A 14,138-nucleotide genomic window follows, 5' to 3' on the forward strand; every position below is an offset into this window, starting at 1 on the left:
ACACCCTGGTGGGAATGAAAGAAAGGAGCCCTGTCACGTAGCAGTGACGCATGGCCCTTTATCACACCAGCTCATGGCTTCCTCCCCACTGCCTATGGGACAAGCCTTGTCTTTAATTCCTAGAAGCAGCTTGGGCAAGGCAGGAGCCTGGTCCTAAGGCAGATGATGATGGCCATAAGGCAATCTCCAGACCTCATTGTGGAGACAGGCCCCAGCGATGGAGAGTGGAATCCAGGGCAAGGAATCATTGGCATACAGGGGCTCAGGGTGCACACACCTCACATTGATTAAGCAAAGCTCTTGGGAAGCAGAGAGAATATTTGCCGTGTGGCCTGAGGATATCTCCTTAGTGAAAGTTATCTTGCAACCACAGCATGGCCTGGCCTCCTCCGTAGCTGCCTTCCTTGCTGTCCTTGCGAGCCTGCCCTTGTCTTCTGAAGCATCTGGCAGAGACCAGACTCCGTCCAAGCAGTGCCCAGATGTCTGGGGAGTCTCTGTCTTGGGTACCACACCCTCTGCTCTGGTAGGCTGGCGTCTCCCTTGCTCTCCAGTGGCTCCTTCTTTCACAGCCTGCAGTTGGGCCAACCACTGAGTCCTTTTGTAGCTACTGATCTTCAGTCCTTCCACTCTTGAAGATAAGTAGGATCAGAGTTGAACCTTGAGTTAATGTCATTCAAATATTGACTTTAGTCCTATTAAAGGGTATTTGTTTAAACAGCAACAAAAAGTCATTTAAAGAAGGACAGTCTCATTTGGAAGTTGAAAGCCACCAGAAGACCTGCAGATAGTAGTTATGCACTTCTGCACATAAAATGAAAGTTGTGACTTTTGGTTCCCACTGGGGCTCGGGCAGTCAAAGGAGGGAGCAGAGTGGCCAGCAGATGCCTACATATGAGGGACACAGGATGTCCTGGTCTTCCTTGAAAAGGAGGCTGTTAAAGTGGCTTCTACCAGCCTGTCTGGGGACTGAGTTTGAAGCCTTCTAGCATCATTATCACTTCAGAGAAGATAGGGGTGTCACTCTGGATATCAGCATCTCAGTCTGAGTGCCACACACTCCTCTGCTTCCTTTCCATTCTGACCCTTCCCAGTTGATAGAGCTGGGTAGGAAAATTCTCTGGCGTTCTAGGGAGCTGCGCTTGGCTGAAGTCATGAATCTGTGACTATCCTTCTGGAAGTTCACCTCTGTTTCTTGTGCTGAATGCAGTCCCAGGAATGTAGTGACAAAACCCCATGGTGAAAAAGAGTTCTAGGTGGGGTGCTGTACCGCCTTCACGTGAAGAAAGCCTGCAATGCATTGTGTGTGGGCCCACCACTAGGGCAGGTTGCTGCCACTGGGAAGCTACTGTGGGGCTTCCTGCCTCATGGCTTCTTTCATAACAAGGCTATTGGTGATGGTTGTGTTGAGGCCATGTGGTGCTGCACCTGGAGTGCAGGAAAGGGCAGGGACTGCAAGGCCATGGGGGGCGGGGGTGATTGTTGCATGTGAATAGCTTCTAAGCCTCTGGCTCCAGGTGCCCTGGCTCCCAGCCTTACCTGTGGGTTTCCACTGCTACCACCTTGGCCTCGTGGCTGTGACCCCAACCTGGCAGCTCCTTTGCTGACTTCCACCTTCCTTCCTCCCTGGAGGCCCTTCCTTCCCACTGCACTACTCCACGGTGGCTGCTGGAGCCCAGCCTCCCACCAGTGGTCTGCCCCGTGAAGTGCTGTCTGCTCTGTGCTCCAGGAGGACACCACCTTGTAGAGCTGTGGAGAACACAAGATGTACACATCCAGTGCTTCAGACAGCATGGGTACTGGACTGAACTCATAAGCCAGACTTGATGATTCCCAAATATGAAGGTGCCTGTGTGCAAGCACACACACATGCAGACGTGCCAGCACACAAGTAGCACTCTCATACCAACTCAAGCTGACACACATGTCTTCATGCATGTGTTCACATGTACATGCATACAAGCGCAATCTGTCACACATATGATTGTCTGGATTCACTCCCTTAACAGGGATGCACAGGAGACAGGGTCTTTATGGTGAGGTTGTGAGCTTTCCAGATGGTCTTGGGTCAGCAAGCCTTGTTTTTTCATTATTAGAGAAAGATGCACCTCGGTTATTGAAGAAGGCTCTTAGAAATTATCAATCTTAGAGGCTAAGAAACATAGGAGGCTAGAAACAAACAGTGGGAGGCATAAAAGTGGCCAACTCATAGAATCTGTTAAGAGCTTGTACAAATGTGTGGCCTTTGCCCTGCTGTCTGTGGGGAAGCCCCAGCTGTGGAGGCAGCAGGTAAGATGCATATCACTTTGCCTTGCAGTAGTTCTGAGCCCTGACCCTGTGTTTTCTTCCCAGGTCCTGCATGCTCACAAGCCACACTTTATGGCCTTGCACTGCCAGGAGTTCGGAGGAAAAAACTACGAGGCCTCCATGTCCCATGTGGACAAGTTTGTCAAGTAAGTCTGGACTGGAGTCTGTTCACTATGGGGTGGGTCTACGGGTGGCGATGTGGCCCTCACTGGCATCCTTTGTGGGTCACCTTGGGGGAGTTGCCATTTTCCCCAGAGAGAAGGTATGGCCCAGAGGTCTGGCAACTGCTTGCCTGCAAAGAGTGAGCACCTGTGCTCCCAGGCTAGGAGAGTGGACCTTGGGGACTGACCACCCTGCTACAATGAATGATGGATGATCAGCAGGACTGGGTTCTGCAGCAGCTTCTGCTGGTAAAATCTCTATAGAACTTTGGCTGCGTGGGAGGTAACATTATGTTGCTTAGGAGGAAGGTCCCATATGTATGTAGTCTGTTGTACATTGTGCTGTGCCTTGTGGCTCCTGAGAGGTTAGGTCTACCTGGGTCCTGACTAGGAAGAAGGGGATGGGGGCCTTCCAAGTGGCTCTGGAATGGACACATGAGGGAGCAGGAGCCAGCCATCACCCTGCCCTCAGCTTCAGGTCTGAAATTGGGGTCTTTTCTCTTCTGTTTTTGGGCCCCATGGGTCCAGAAACCCGTTTGCCTTTCTTGGTCTTCTAGAAGCATCCTAATGATGACCAGGAATGTGACCGGGGTAAGAGCAGTCAGAGTTTAGGGAATCCTAGATGCCATTTTCAGAGGGGACCTGGACTGAGGTCCTTGAAGGGTGGCGGAACTGCATCAGGACACTGAGATCATATGTTGAAAGAAGTTACCTAGGCCACAGCTTTGGGCACAGGGAATGTTGCAGAAGCAGCATCCATTTGGTGTGCTGGAGCCCACCCTCCCTTGGAGTATCCTGGCATAGGCACAGCTGGGTCCTGAGTTTGTGGCCTTGCCTTAGTCCCCAGTGTACATTGAGGTGTCACCCATTCTGTGGGTCCCCAGTGTTTGCTCAGCCTCAGCCCCGCTCCTGCCTCTTTGTGGGGGGGGGGCGATGGGGGGCAGCTGACGACGATATATGCCATAGCACTCGTGGAGGTCAGAGGACAACTTGGTAGAGTTAGTTTTCACTTTTAGGTGGATACCTGGGATCAAATTCGGGTTGGAAGGCTTTTGGGGGGCCCCAGGTGTGTCCCAGCCCCAGCCCCCCCCCTGCCTCTTTGTGGGGGGGGGGGCGATGGGGGGCAGCTGACGACGATATATGCCATAGCACTCGTGGAGGTCAGAGGACAACTTGGTAGAGTTAGTTTTCACTTTTAGGTGGATACCTGGGATCAAATTCGGGTTGGAAGGCTTGCATGGCAGATGCCTGTATCCCCTGAACTATCTTACTGGCCCATGTTGCCACTTTTTCTTGCCCCTTTACCCCTGTTTGCAGCTGGCCCAAGCTTGACTAGAAAAGCTGGAAGTAGTGCTGTTTCAGTATTCAGGTACCCTACTGGTGACAGCCATGATCCCCAGGGTTCCTGTGTGCAGAGAGACCCTGAGCCAACCTGTTCACAGCAGGGAATTTCTTCTAAACAACATGTGGTTGATGGAAGGCCATGCGGACACTCAAGCACAGGACTGGCAGTAGTTCTTAAAGATCCGGAACCATCACACGAACCTCAGGCCAGATCTAGCCTCTTCTTTTTCTCCCTCCCTGCTCCTGTGCATCTGGTGAGGCGAACTTAGACGTGAGGGCTGAAGAGCAGGACTTCATTGTGGCCTTCTCTTCAGTGGCTCTAGCTGAATGGCCAGCGAGGTCAATGACAGGGCAAGAATACCCCAGAAATTCTGCCTAGGCCATGGGGTGTCTGGTGGACCCACTGGAGATGCAGTAGACAGTTGGCTGCCTAAGGCTTTGCCTGTTGGATTTTTCTCTTCTATCCACATGGACTCTTCTGAGGGCTGGTCTGCTGCATGGTGGGCATGCAGGCCCTGGGCAGAGGCTGTGTATGTGCTCCCTGAATGGCATGCTCCCAGATTCCCAGGCATATGGGTTACATGTAGGGTTTGGCTAAGGTCTAGGTGACACGCTGCTGTGGAGTTGGGAAGGCAGATCAACTATAGACATAACCACCTAACTAACATGGAAGCCCAGCGTGGGCTTTCTTCAGACTGACATGCCAGACAATATAACAGTATGCTATGGGTCCTGAAAAGCCTACTGGACACAGAGCAGAAGGTAGCTCTGGGGAGTGGGGGTGAGGGAGTCTGTGCTATCCACCTGGCCCTAGGTGTTGCAGAGCAGGTCCAGTCCTGCTGGGGACACACAGCCCCTTGAAGACAGTACAGCAGTGTTCCCTTCTAGTACTGTTGGCATATACTGCCCTAGAGCAGTTGGGCACCCCAGCCGTGTTCTCAGTGGGAGAGCTCAGAAGATGTGTGTCGGTGACAGAAACCCTTCAGCTTATGCCTGACAGCTGATGCCATTTGTCTGTTTATTGTGAAGTCACCTGTAGTTGAACTTGGGTTCCACCTCCTGTCACTGCTTTCCCTCCTGCTCAAGGAGAAAGTGGTCAATATTCTTCTGTGGAGTTCTGCTACCATGGGATATTTCTGGAGCAGCTTCAAAATAAGTAACAGGTGGAAGAAGCAAGGGAAGAGGAAGCCCCCATGGAGGGAATTCTGTGGGAATCCAGTTCTCAGTCTTTGAGATCCCCATTACCAGAAACAGTAAGAGACGTGTTATCCATGTGGTGGTTTGAATGAAAATGTCCCCCATAGTTTCATGTATTTGAATACTTGGTCCCTGGTTGGTGGTGCTGTTTGGGTGGTTATGGAACTTTAAGGTAGGTGGTAGAGTGGTGCTGGAGGAAGTGCATCACTGAGGGTGGGCTTTGAGGGTTTAGAGCCTCTGCTGCTTGTTTGCATTCTTTGTTTCCTGTGTGTGGATGAAAGATATTCTGGCTCAGCATCCTGATCTGGCCCCTGGCTGTCATGCCTCCCCCACCATTATGGAGTCCCCCCGGAACCATTGGCCAAAATAAACTCTCTTCTGTTAGTTGCTTTTGATCATAGTATTTTTATCACATCAACAGAAAAGTAACAAATTCAATCTCTGTGTGAAAATATAATTCAAAAAAAGTAGATGTGTAAGACTGCATTAGAAAATCTTGAAGACCTTCATGGAAGATGGTGTTTTTCTAAGGAGGCCATTACATAAAGCCGATCTTCTGCCTGTACAGTGGCTTTGACACCTGCTGTGGAGAGGGAGGTCCTGATCCTTTACCCCACCACTGTTCCAGCAAACAGTATGGCAGAAGTGATGCCTCGTGACCTCTCAAGCCGGGCAGAGAGATCTCTTTGTTTAGGAAGGCAGGCCACTTGCATGGCTACCTGGGTCATCTGGTTCTGAGGACCAAGTGACTGAGTTCCCCCAGCCTGGGTGAATCTCCTATGCCCTGTCCTGCCTGATATTTGGCAGTGGCACACTGCCATGCTGTAATCCCATTACTCAAGGTCCTAATCAGATGCTGCAGATGTATCTTAAATAACCTATCATTTTAATGCAGGTTATTTTCATTTGTTTTTATTTTTGAGACAGGTTCTCCCTGTAGCCCCAGCTGATCTGGAACTCACTCGTGTAGACCACGCTGGCCTCAATCTCACAGAGATCTGCCTGCTTCTGCCTTCTGAGTGCTAGGAATCTGCCACCATGCCTAGCCAAGGCAGTTTTAGTGAAAATGTTAAAGGCATTTTCTCCAACATTCAGTGGCAAATAGTGAAGTCACATGGAACAGTATAGGGTGAGGAACAACTAAAACAACCCTGTAGAAAAATGAGGTAGCATCCTGTGGCCAGACCACAGGCTTCTGTATACCAGCTGGGACAGCTGGAGCTGGCAGAGATACACAGTGTCTGGCCAGTTCACCATCTGCTTCTTTGGTGCGTGGCCTCGGTGCTGTGCACTGAACAGTGTTGTGTTCCTGTGTTAGGAAGAATGGAGTCGGGTCCTGCCTCATGTCCCACATGGCCACTCAACCCAGTATCAGGATAAATTCCAGTTGTATTAAAGTAAAATTTGGAGACAAAATTCGGAAGAATGTCTTTGTAACTTTAGCATAGGAAGGAATTCTTTAAAAAGGTACCGAAATGCAGCTTAGAGTGATAAGATGGATATATTTGGTCATGTTAGAGAATGTAGTATTGTTATAGAAAGGCATTCTGAACAAAGGAGAAGCTAAGCCATGTTACAGAAACATCTGCAGCACATGTCACTGACAGAAATTACTGTTTAGACATGCCCAAACCTGCAAGTTGGCAAGGAAAAGAAAGACTGGTGAGCTAGAGGAGCCAAGCATCTCACAGGGAGAAGGTAAGGCAGGCCCTGAGCCCTGGGCACCTGCCGCCCAGTGGCCCTTGAGAGGGAGGCCCGCCCCCAGTGCCCCAGCTGTCCTTTGGGTCCCTTTGCAGTGCACTGGGCCTTTCTGCTCTGTCTGAACAGCAGTTGTCCTTTGAGAAGGCTGGGAGCTTCGTGTATCTTTCCATATATTTACTGCACAGGGCTTTTCGCTCTTGGCTGGGTGCAGCTTTTACCTGGATCATTTTCCTTTAGCCAAAAGAGCTTTCTTTAATGTTTATTTCAGTGCAAGTCAGCTGCTGCTGATTCTCTCAGCTTTTGTTTGTCTGAATGAGGTCTCTGTCCTCATTGTTGAAAGCTGTGTTTGTTGGGAATGAATGGGAGCTTGTCAGTCCCCTCACTTCTTCAAGGACACCGTGTCATTGTCTTCTGCGCTTCATTGTTTCTGACCAGAGCCTGGCCCTTGTGTTCATCTTCATCTTCTTGTGTATAATGTGCTTTCCCGGCTGCTCGCCTTCATCTACGTGGAGCTGGTTTGCAGGAACTGGATTGTGCTACACTTTGGTTTTTTATTGTCTATTTCAACTGTTCACATGTAGGTTTGAGTAAGTTTGGAGAAGGTTGGTCTCCCAGTCCTCAGATGCTGCTCTTCTCTCTCCCTCCTCCCGTGTCCTGCCCAGAGTCCCTTCTTCCAATCCCACATGGGTGTGGGAGCCCCTACTGTACTGGTCGGCAGGGTACCCATTCTGAGTCCATCCCGAGAAACCTTTCTATTGGGCATTGCATTTTTCAGTGTCAGAAGTTTCTTTTGATGCTTCTTTCTTCAGTGCTTTCCTGATATTCTCTGAGGTGCCAATTGTGTTTATGTTTGCTGTTTTAAGGTTATTTCAGACAGTTGTGTCCTTTTATCCTTTCTGGGTCTGGGTGTGTTGGTAGCTTGTTTGGAAAGACTGTGCCACTGCTAGCTGCTTTTTCTCATGCCAGGTACATTTTTTTATTACATTCACCTATGTGTGTATGTGTGTAAGGCATATGTGTGCCATGGCGTATGTGTAGTCAGAGGACGACTTGTGGGAATTGGTTCTCTCCTTCCACCTTATAAGTCTTGGGGACTGAATGCAGGTCTTCACGCTGGTGGCAGGCTCTATTCACTGAGACATTGCCCCAGCCCACATCAGGTACGATGCCAGATAGGACATGATGCCAGATGGGACATCAGTCCTAGTGCTGAGTAGTGACACTCTGTCATCTCTGTACCCCACTCTTTGCATCCCTGAGCACTTTGAAGCCTGTGGCTGTCAACAGCAGTAACCTGAAGCTCTGTCAAGATTCTCCTGCTGTCTGCCTTTCCTAGTCTTGCTTCTTATGGGGCCCTTCCTTAACTCACATGCTTCAGGGTCACATGCTATCCCTGCTGCCCACCTGCAGCAGGAGAGGGACAACTTGTCCTCCATTCTGGGCTGGGTGTGTGGTACTTCCTCCCCAGGCAACCTTCCAGGGTCAATAATAAAATCATCTGCTTTGGGATTTGACTATAAAACTAGATGGAGGGAAGAGCAGTGAGTCTGGCTGCATGCTGATGGATGAGTGCAGGCTACTGCTTCCTTTAAGGAGAAGCTGGTGACTGTTGCCTCCCTCACTGTGGCCTGTCTGGGCTCTTGGATAACTGTAGGTGATGGCTCCTCACCTCCCTGTAGAGCTCGTTTTTCTGTCAGGTTCAGACTTTGGGAGTGAACCACCCATGACGTGTATCCCTGGGTGAGTCCCAAGTATTCCCACCTCAGTGTCTCCATCCCTGGGAGGCATGTCATGCATCAAGACCACAGTGCTATTCAGGCTGCTCCTTCTGTGCTGAAGACATATAGTGGACTGCAGTTTGCACAGCAGCTGCCACTGATCTTCCTTTTTCCTCCTTCCTGCTTTGCTCCACTGTGGACTGATGTGGGCTCTAGGGTGATGTGAGAAACAGTGTTTGATCTCAGCTTTGTGACCAGGAACACACTTGTGGAAGGCATGGTATCTGGACCTTTGCTTATTGTGTCCACTGTTTTCTTCCCAGGGAACTACTGTCAAGTGACGCAATGAAAGAATACAATAGGGCTCGTGTCTACCTGGATGAAAACTACAAATCGCAGGAGCATTTCACGGTGAGTCATCTTGGGAGCTATGGTGTGAACCCCAGGCCAAGGGAACCTGAGTCTTGGGTGCCCCCATTAAGTGCAGAGTTGGCTTACATGCCCTGTCTCATCACAGATTGAGTGTCCTTCAGCACAGTGGAATGCAAAGCTCCCCACATTCAGCTGCCTGTTGGGTGGTCTGAGTCTACTGTGACCTGGTAGGGCTGGTGGCTGTGGCATGTACAGGTGTCTCAGGGTGGCCTCTTCATCACTGGTGCAGACAAGGCCTGATGGGATTTGGCTGGCAGTAAAGGGAGGCTGGCCTTGGGATGTGTGATGTAAAAGGAAGAGTCTGGGGTCTCCAGGGTGCTTTAGATGAGAGGTTGAACTGAAGCCTGGGCTGCTGTGCTGGTTCTCCATGCCAGTAGTCCTACTCCTGGGCCCTGTCACCACTTTGTGATGCTTGAGCAGGACTCTGGGATTAGGTCTGCTTCAGAAGGGGGCTATCCTGTGAGGTAATTACAGTGGTATGGAACAGAGAGAGACTGCATGGAGCTTGGAAAGACTGTTCCTTTCCTACAAGGGTCCTGGGTCTGGTGAGACTCTTGCTCCAGTGAGGTGGCTGCTCTGGAAGGGGCCAGAAACTCTTCAGAGAGTTTGAAGAGTATGTAACTGTTGCTTTGGAGAACAGCATCTCACACTCTGGGGTGCCTGGGCTCTCTGGGTTAGCCTCCTATCCTTTCTGTCCCCCTGTCCTTCCCCTCCTCCTCTGCCACGCTGTCATATTCATAGGTGCTTGGTCTTCTTCTCGAAGAAGGGGCATCTGGCAATGGTCCTTACTGTTGGTCCATCTCCTGCCTGGGGCAGACCTGAGCAGCCGCTCAGCCACAGCTGGGGCTGTATGGAAAGAGAGAGCAAGGGTGTGTCACGGTGGGCCAGACAGTGATGATCCCTGCCCTGCACTGTGACTTTGGGGCTGTCCTTGGTTTCTAGAACCTCTGTCAGTCTATGGGTTTGGGGCATCCAGTGCCAGGTAAGTTCTATTCTCTCATAGTGGAAGTGATCCTGTGTTAGCCGAGGCTGCAGAATGCACACCCTTTTCACCCTGATCTGTGCAGCAACCCCAGAACGTTTGCCACATCCACCTTCCAGTCACACTCAGATGCCCTTGCCTTTCAGCTGTGTCCTGCTCATGGCATAGTCCTCCCGTCTCCTTCCTTCCTGTGTCCTCTCCCCTACTGACTGCTTCTGCCAAACTCTGGACTCCTTTCTTCTGCAAAGAAGGCCATGCCCCCTAGCCTTCTGGCTTTTGTGACCCAACTTCCTGCCTTCTTAAATTGGGCTTATGCATCTTAAAAAGATAAGAGCTGGGCTGGAGAGGTGGCTGAGCGGTAAAGAGCACTGACTGCTCTTGCAGAGGACCCAGGTTTGATTCCTAGTCACCCACGTGGCGGCTACAAACTGTCCTTAACTCTAGTTCCAGGGGAATCCGAAGCCCTCTTCTGACCTCCACGGCATTGCACTACATGGGTGCACTCACATACATGCAGGCAGTACATGCATACACATAAAATAAAAATAATAAATATAAAAGCCTGTAAATAAAATATACTGGTGGGGATGGGCAACAGATTAGACACTTCAAAAGGAAACGAGATGACACCAAAGAGGAGCGGCTGGGAATGAGATGGAGAAAAGGCCCAAAACAGCTGATAAAAGTCACTGTGAGATGATGTCACGTGGCCTGACATCATGTCCCTCTGAGAAGGCAGAGGAAACTGAGATGTTTGGAGAAATAGTGACTGAGCATTTGCACAGTTTCACACAACTTATAAGCCCATATATCTGATAGTGGCAATGGGCTTCCAGCAGAACCTCCAGGCAGATTCTCAGTAAGGTAGTCACCAGCAGAAAGCAGAGGTGGATGGGGCAGAGGTGTGACAGAAGGCTCCTCACTGCTTCCTTTCCTCAGGAGCAGCACCTCACCAACTTTCCTGTCTTTGCTCCATCAAAGTCTTACTTACTACAGGTATTGTCTGTGGAACAATGAAGGTCCTTTTCTGCACAGCCCCCTTTAACACACAGACGTGACAGTCTAGAAGTTTAGGGCGAGGATTAGCCCTGCACACACAGGCAGGCAGGAGCGTAGCTGGCTTCTTGTTGCCGGAGCCTTTATAGCTGGGTTGGTGGAGGAAGAGGATTATTGCTTGATGGTGGGGTGTGGTGTGTGATGCATTGCCTTTGCTTTCTTTTTGCTCATCAGGTGGTGACTGTGCCCTGGCAACCTTGTCCCTCTCCTGGTACCTGGTCTCTCTAGCAGCCGTAGTGTAGTAAGAATACGTCATGGCTGATAGAGTGGTGATGGTCAAGGGGGCTATATGTCTGTCTGGAGCCATCGCAGGTGGCACAGAGTAGCAGGCACTTATCTCTGTGTGTAATTAAGACTAATAGTAGTCCTGGGGCTCTGAGCACTGTACACTTCACACCCCTCCATTGCCCTTTCTCAGTGTGTCATGGTCTTCAGTGTGGGCCTTGGGGCGTCCTAGTAAGAAGGACCTATATCCTTAGGGTCCTGAACAGAGCTGGCAACAGCTGGTAGCCAGGCAGCTACCCTCCTGTCCGGTCTGGTATCCCGTGGCTTCGTGCAGAGAAATTTAATCATTATAAGATTAATGGTATCAGTTCAGTGTTTTTAGCTGAGTCTGGTTCAAATAATAGGCCATTAATTGAAAAAGGAAATTGAAATGAATTTATCTCGTACATAAATGCTGTCATGGGTATTAATAGGGATCAGAAAATAGTGGCCTGTTTCCAGCAAGCTGCTGAACTGAACTGCACCTGCTACATGAACTGGCCGTGGGGGTGGTGAGTCAGGGTGGGAGCTACTGCTCTGGGCGATCTCGTGGCCTGTTGGGAGAGGGCCTCCTGTTCCTGGAGATTAAGAGTGGCACTCTGGGCTAGGGCCTGATGCTCCAAGAGTGAAGGCTGCATGTGGTGATTGGAGTCTGCTCTTCCTGTTGCTGGCGTTGCCCCAGGGGCTCCAGAATAAGAGACTTGCAAATAGCCCTTGCTGCCAGGAGGTGGAGCCAGTGCAGCACCTGTAGCCTTACTGCTCCTTGCAGGATTGTTCCTGAGGGAATTTTTTTTTTTGGCTTTTTGAGACAGGGTCTCCTTGTAGCCCCAGCTGTCCTGGAACTCACTATGTAGACCAGGCTGGCCTCGGACTCACAAACATTCGTCTCTGCCTCTCAAGTGCTGGGATTAAAGGCGTGCGCCACCAGGCCTGGGAACTTTTCTACTTAACGGGGGACATTAAATTTTGTATGCTCACAAGAGCCATCTTATGTGACTATTGATGTAAAGACGGAGGGTTAGCTGCTGCCTGCTTAACATACAGACCCTGAAGGTGGCCCCACATTGCTAGGCCCCTGGCTTTGTTACTGGCCAGCTCCTTACCAGTTTTCCTTGGAAGGTTGGGTATCAGAAGTGTGGGTCTCCAGAGGGACTCAAGAGTGGCATTTTTTGGAAGGTCTGGGTCCTCATCCTGTTCCTGTGTGTTTGCAAGTCTCCACTTGGATAGAAGACGTTTACCCAAAGCATTGGCACAATGATCATTTGTGAGCCACACGAGAGGTAGGAATGAACATACTACACCCTGGGACATACCTGACTTTTCCTCTCAGGAGGGCCCACCCTCGATTGGCTCCTCGTGGTTCTGTTTCCTGATGTTTTCTCCTGGCAGTGCACCAGCCCACACAAGTGTTCTCAGAGTCATTGGATGAGCTGTCTTCTGGTGGAGCAGTGGAGGACTGGGAGTGTGGACTAAGCATAGATGCCTACAGCTCCTCTTGAGTGGAGGGAAGACAGTAGTGCCTTGGAAGGAGGACCAGGGACATGAATGAAAGACCGGATTGGAGGCTGTTGGTGGGAGTGTTTAATATGAGTGACAGGGTAAGGTGCCCTGGCCTGGCTGTAAGCTTGGATGGAAAGAGTGGTGAACTCTGGGAGGTAGGAGGGAAACATAGGGAGTGGAGTGCCAGAAACCACACGGCAGCAGAGAAGGAGCTTCCTGGGAGGGCCTGTGTCTGCACTGTCATCTCTTCCTGAGGATGTACCTCTTATCCCTACCTTTGGAGGTAGAATGTGGAGGACATTTCCCTAGGGTTCTCACACTACAGTATTGCCCAGTTGAGTTTGCAGTAAACCAGCCACATAGGCTGGACACTGAGGAAGTACCTGGGTGAAGTTTTCCAAGGCTGCACAAGTGTCTATCGATCAGACGCTCTAGCAGCATGGAAATCGTGTCTGATTTAGCTGGCCACTTGGAGGAACATAGAAAACACATCGTTTACCTCCTGACAAGCTGGCGCATCGACAGGAGAACGTGAGGTAACTGCTTCCCTGTACTCCAGCTTCAGAATGGCTAAATGAGGAAGAGGTTGCAGATTTATTTTCATAGAATTCCAGTGCTGTCTTGTTTTGCTGCAGAAGGAAAGCATGGCCGTGTTGGGTGTTCATTGCTGCTGTGCTGGTTGCTTGTCTAGCCTGGGAAGCTAGGGGAGAGGGAGGGAGGGAGGGAGGGAGGGAGGGGGAGAGAGAGAGAGAATAGGCCATATTCACTGTGGTAGACTTCAGGCAGGGCCTGGGGCCACCATGTCCTCTCACCCCCATTCTGGTCACCTGATATCCATGGTTCTGGTACCCAAGCAGGGGATCAAGTCCCAAGTCCAGGACTCTGGCTACATAGCCAACCCTGATGACTTCTTGAATCTGCAGCTGGGTTGGTAGCATTCCCACTGGGACCAGAAAAGGTAGTAGGTCTCTTGGTTTTGCTGCCATCCACGCCTAGAGGAGATGGCACTGCATGGAACCTTGGGAGCTGGTGTGACCTGGCGGAGGCCCTGGTTTCTTGAGCAAAGTTGACCACAGGGCCAGGGCACAGGAGGAGACAATCCCCTCTCCCTGTGGACTTTCTTGATCTACTGGGGGAAGTTTGGAGGAGCCAGACCTTAAAAATGACTTAATGTTGGAGCAGAAGTACTTTATTTGTTAGTGTAAGTGCTGCAGCTGCTGAGAGGCCTAAGAAGGCTTGGCCTGCTTCCGTAGTGCTCCAGGGATGGAGCTGCCGTGCCAGTGAGGTAGGTGGCAGCAGGTGTACTGGCTTTGCTGGAACAGAGGGCCATGGCCCAGATGAACGGCACTAGTGGTGTTTGAGGTGCTTGAGAGAACCCTGGTCTTACTCCCCTAGGAATCTCAGTCATGAGCAGCCTATGTGGGCTATGGCGTGGTGGTAGCATTGAATGGGTTCTTGGGCAGGTGTGAGACTGGGGTT

General features: G+C 50.7%; 1 protein-coding gene across 1 annotated transcript in view; it reads left to right on the forward strand.

Moving 5' to 3' along the window:
• Inpp5a (inositol polyphosphate-5-phosphatase A) overlaps positions 1 to 14,138 on the forward strand; it is a 192,161-nt gene that overhangs the window by 81,178 nt on the left and 96,845 nt on the right. The window contains exons 3-4 of the mRNA XM_008823156.2: positions 2,350 to 2,450; positions 8,749 to 8,836. Of these exons, the coding sequence (XP_008821378.1) occupies positions 2,350 to 2,450; positions 8,749 to 8,836 (189 nt within the window). The remainder of the gene's footprint in view (positions 1 to 2,349; positions 2,451 to 8,748; positions 8,837 to 14,138) is intronic.

The sequence above is a fragment of the Nannospalax galili genome, unplaced genomic scaffold (genome assembly GCF_000622305.1).
Source record: "Nannospalax galili isolate Female #2095 unplaced genomic scaffold, S.galili_v1.0 scaffold49, whole genome shotgun sequence".
NCBI lineage: Eukaryota > Metazoa > Chordata > Mammalia > Rodentia > Spalacidae > Nannospalax > Nannospalax galili.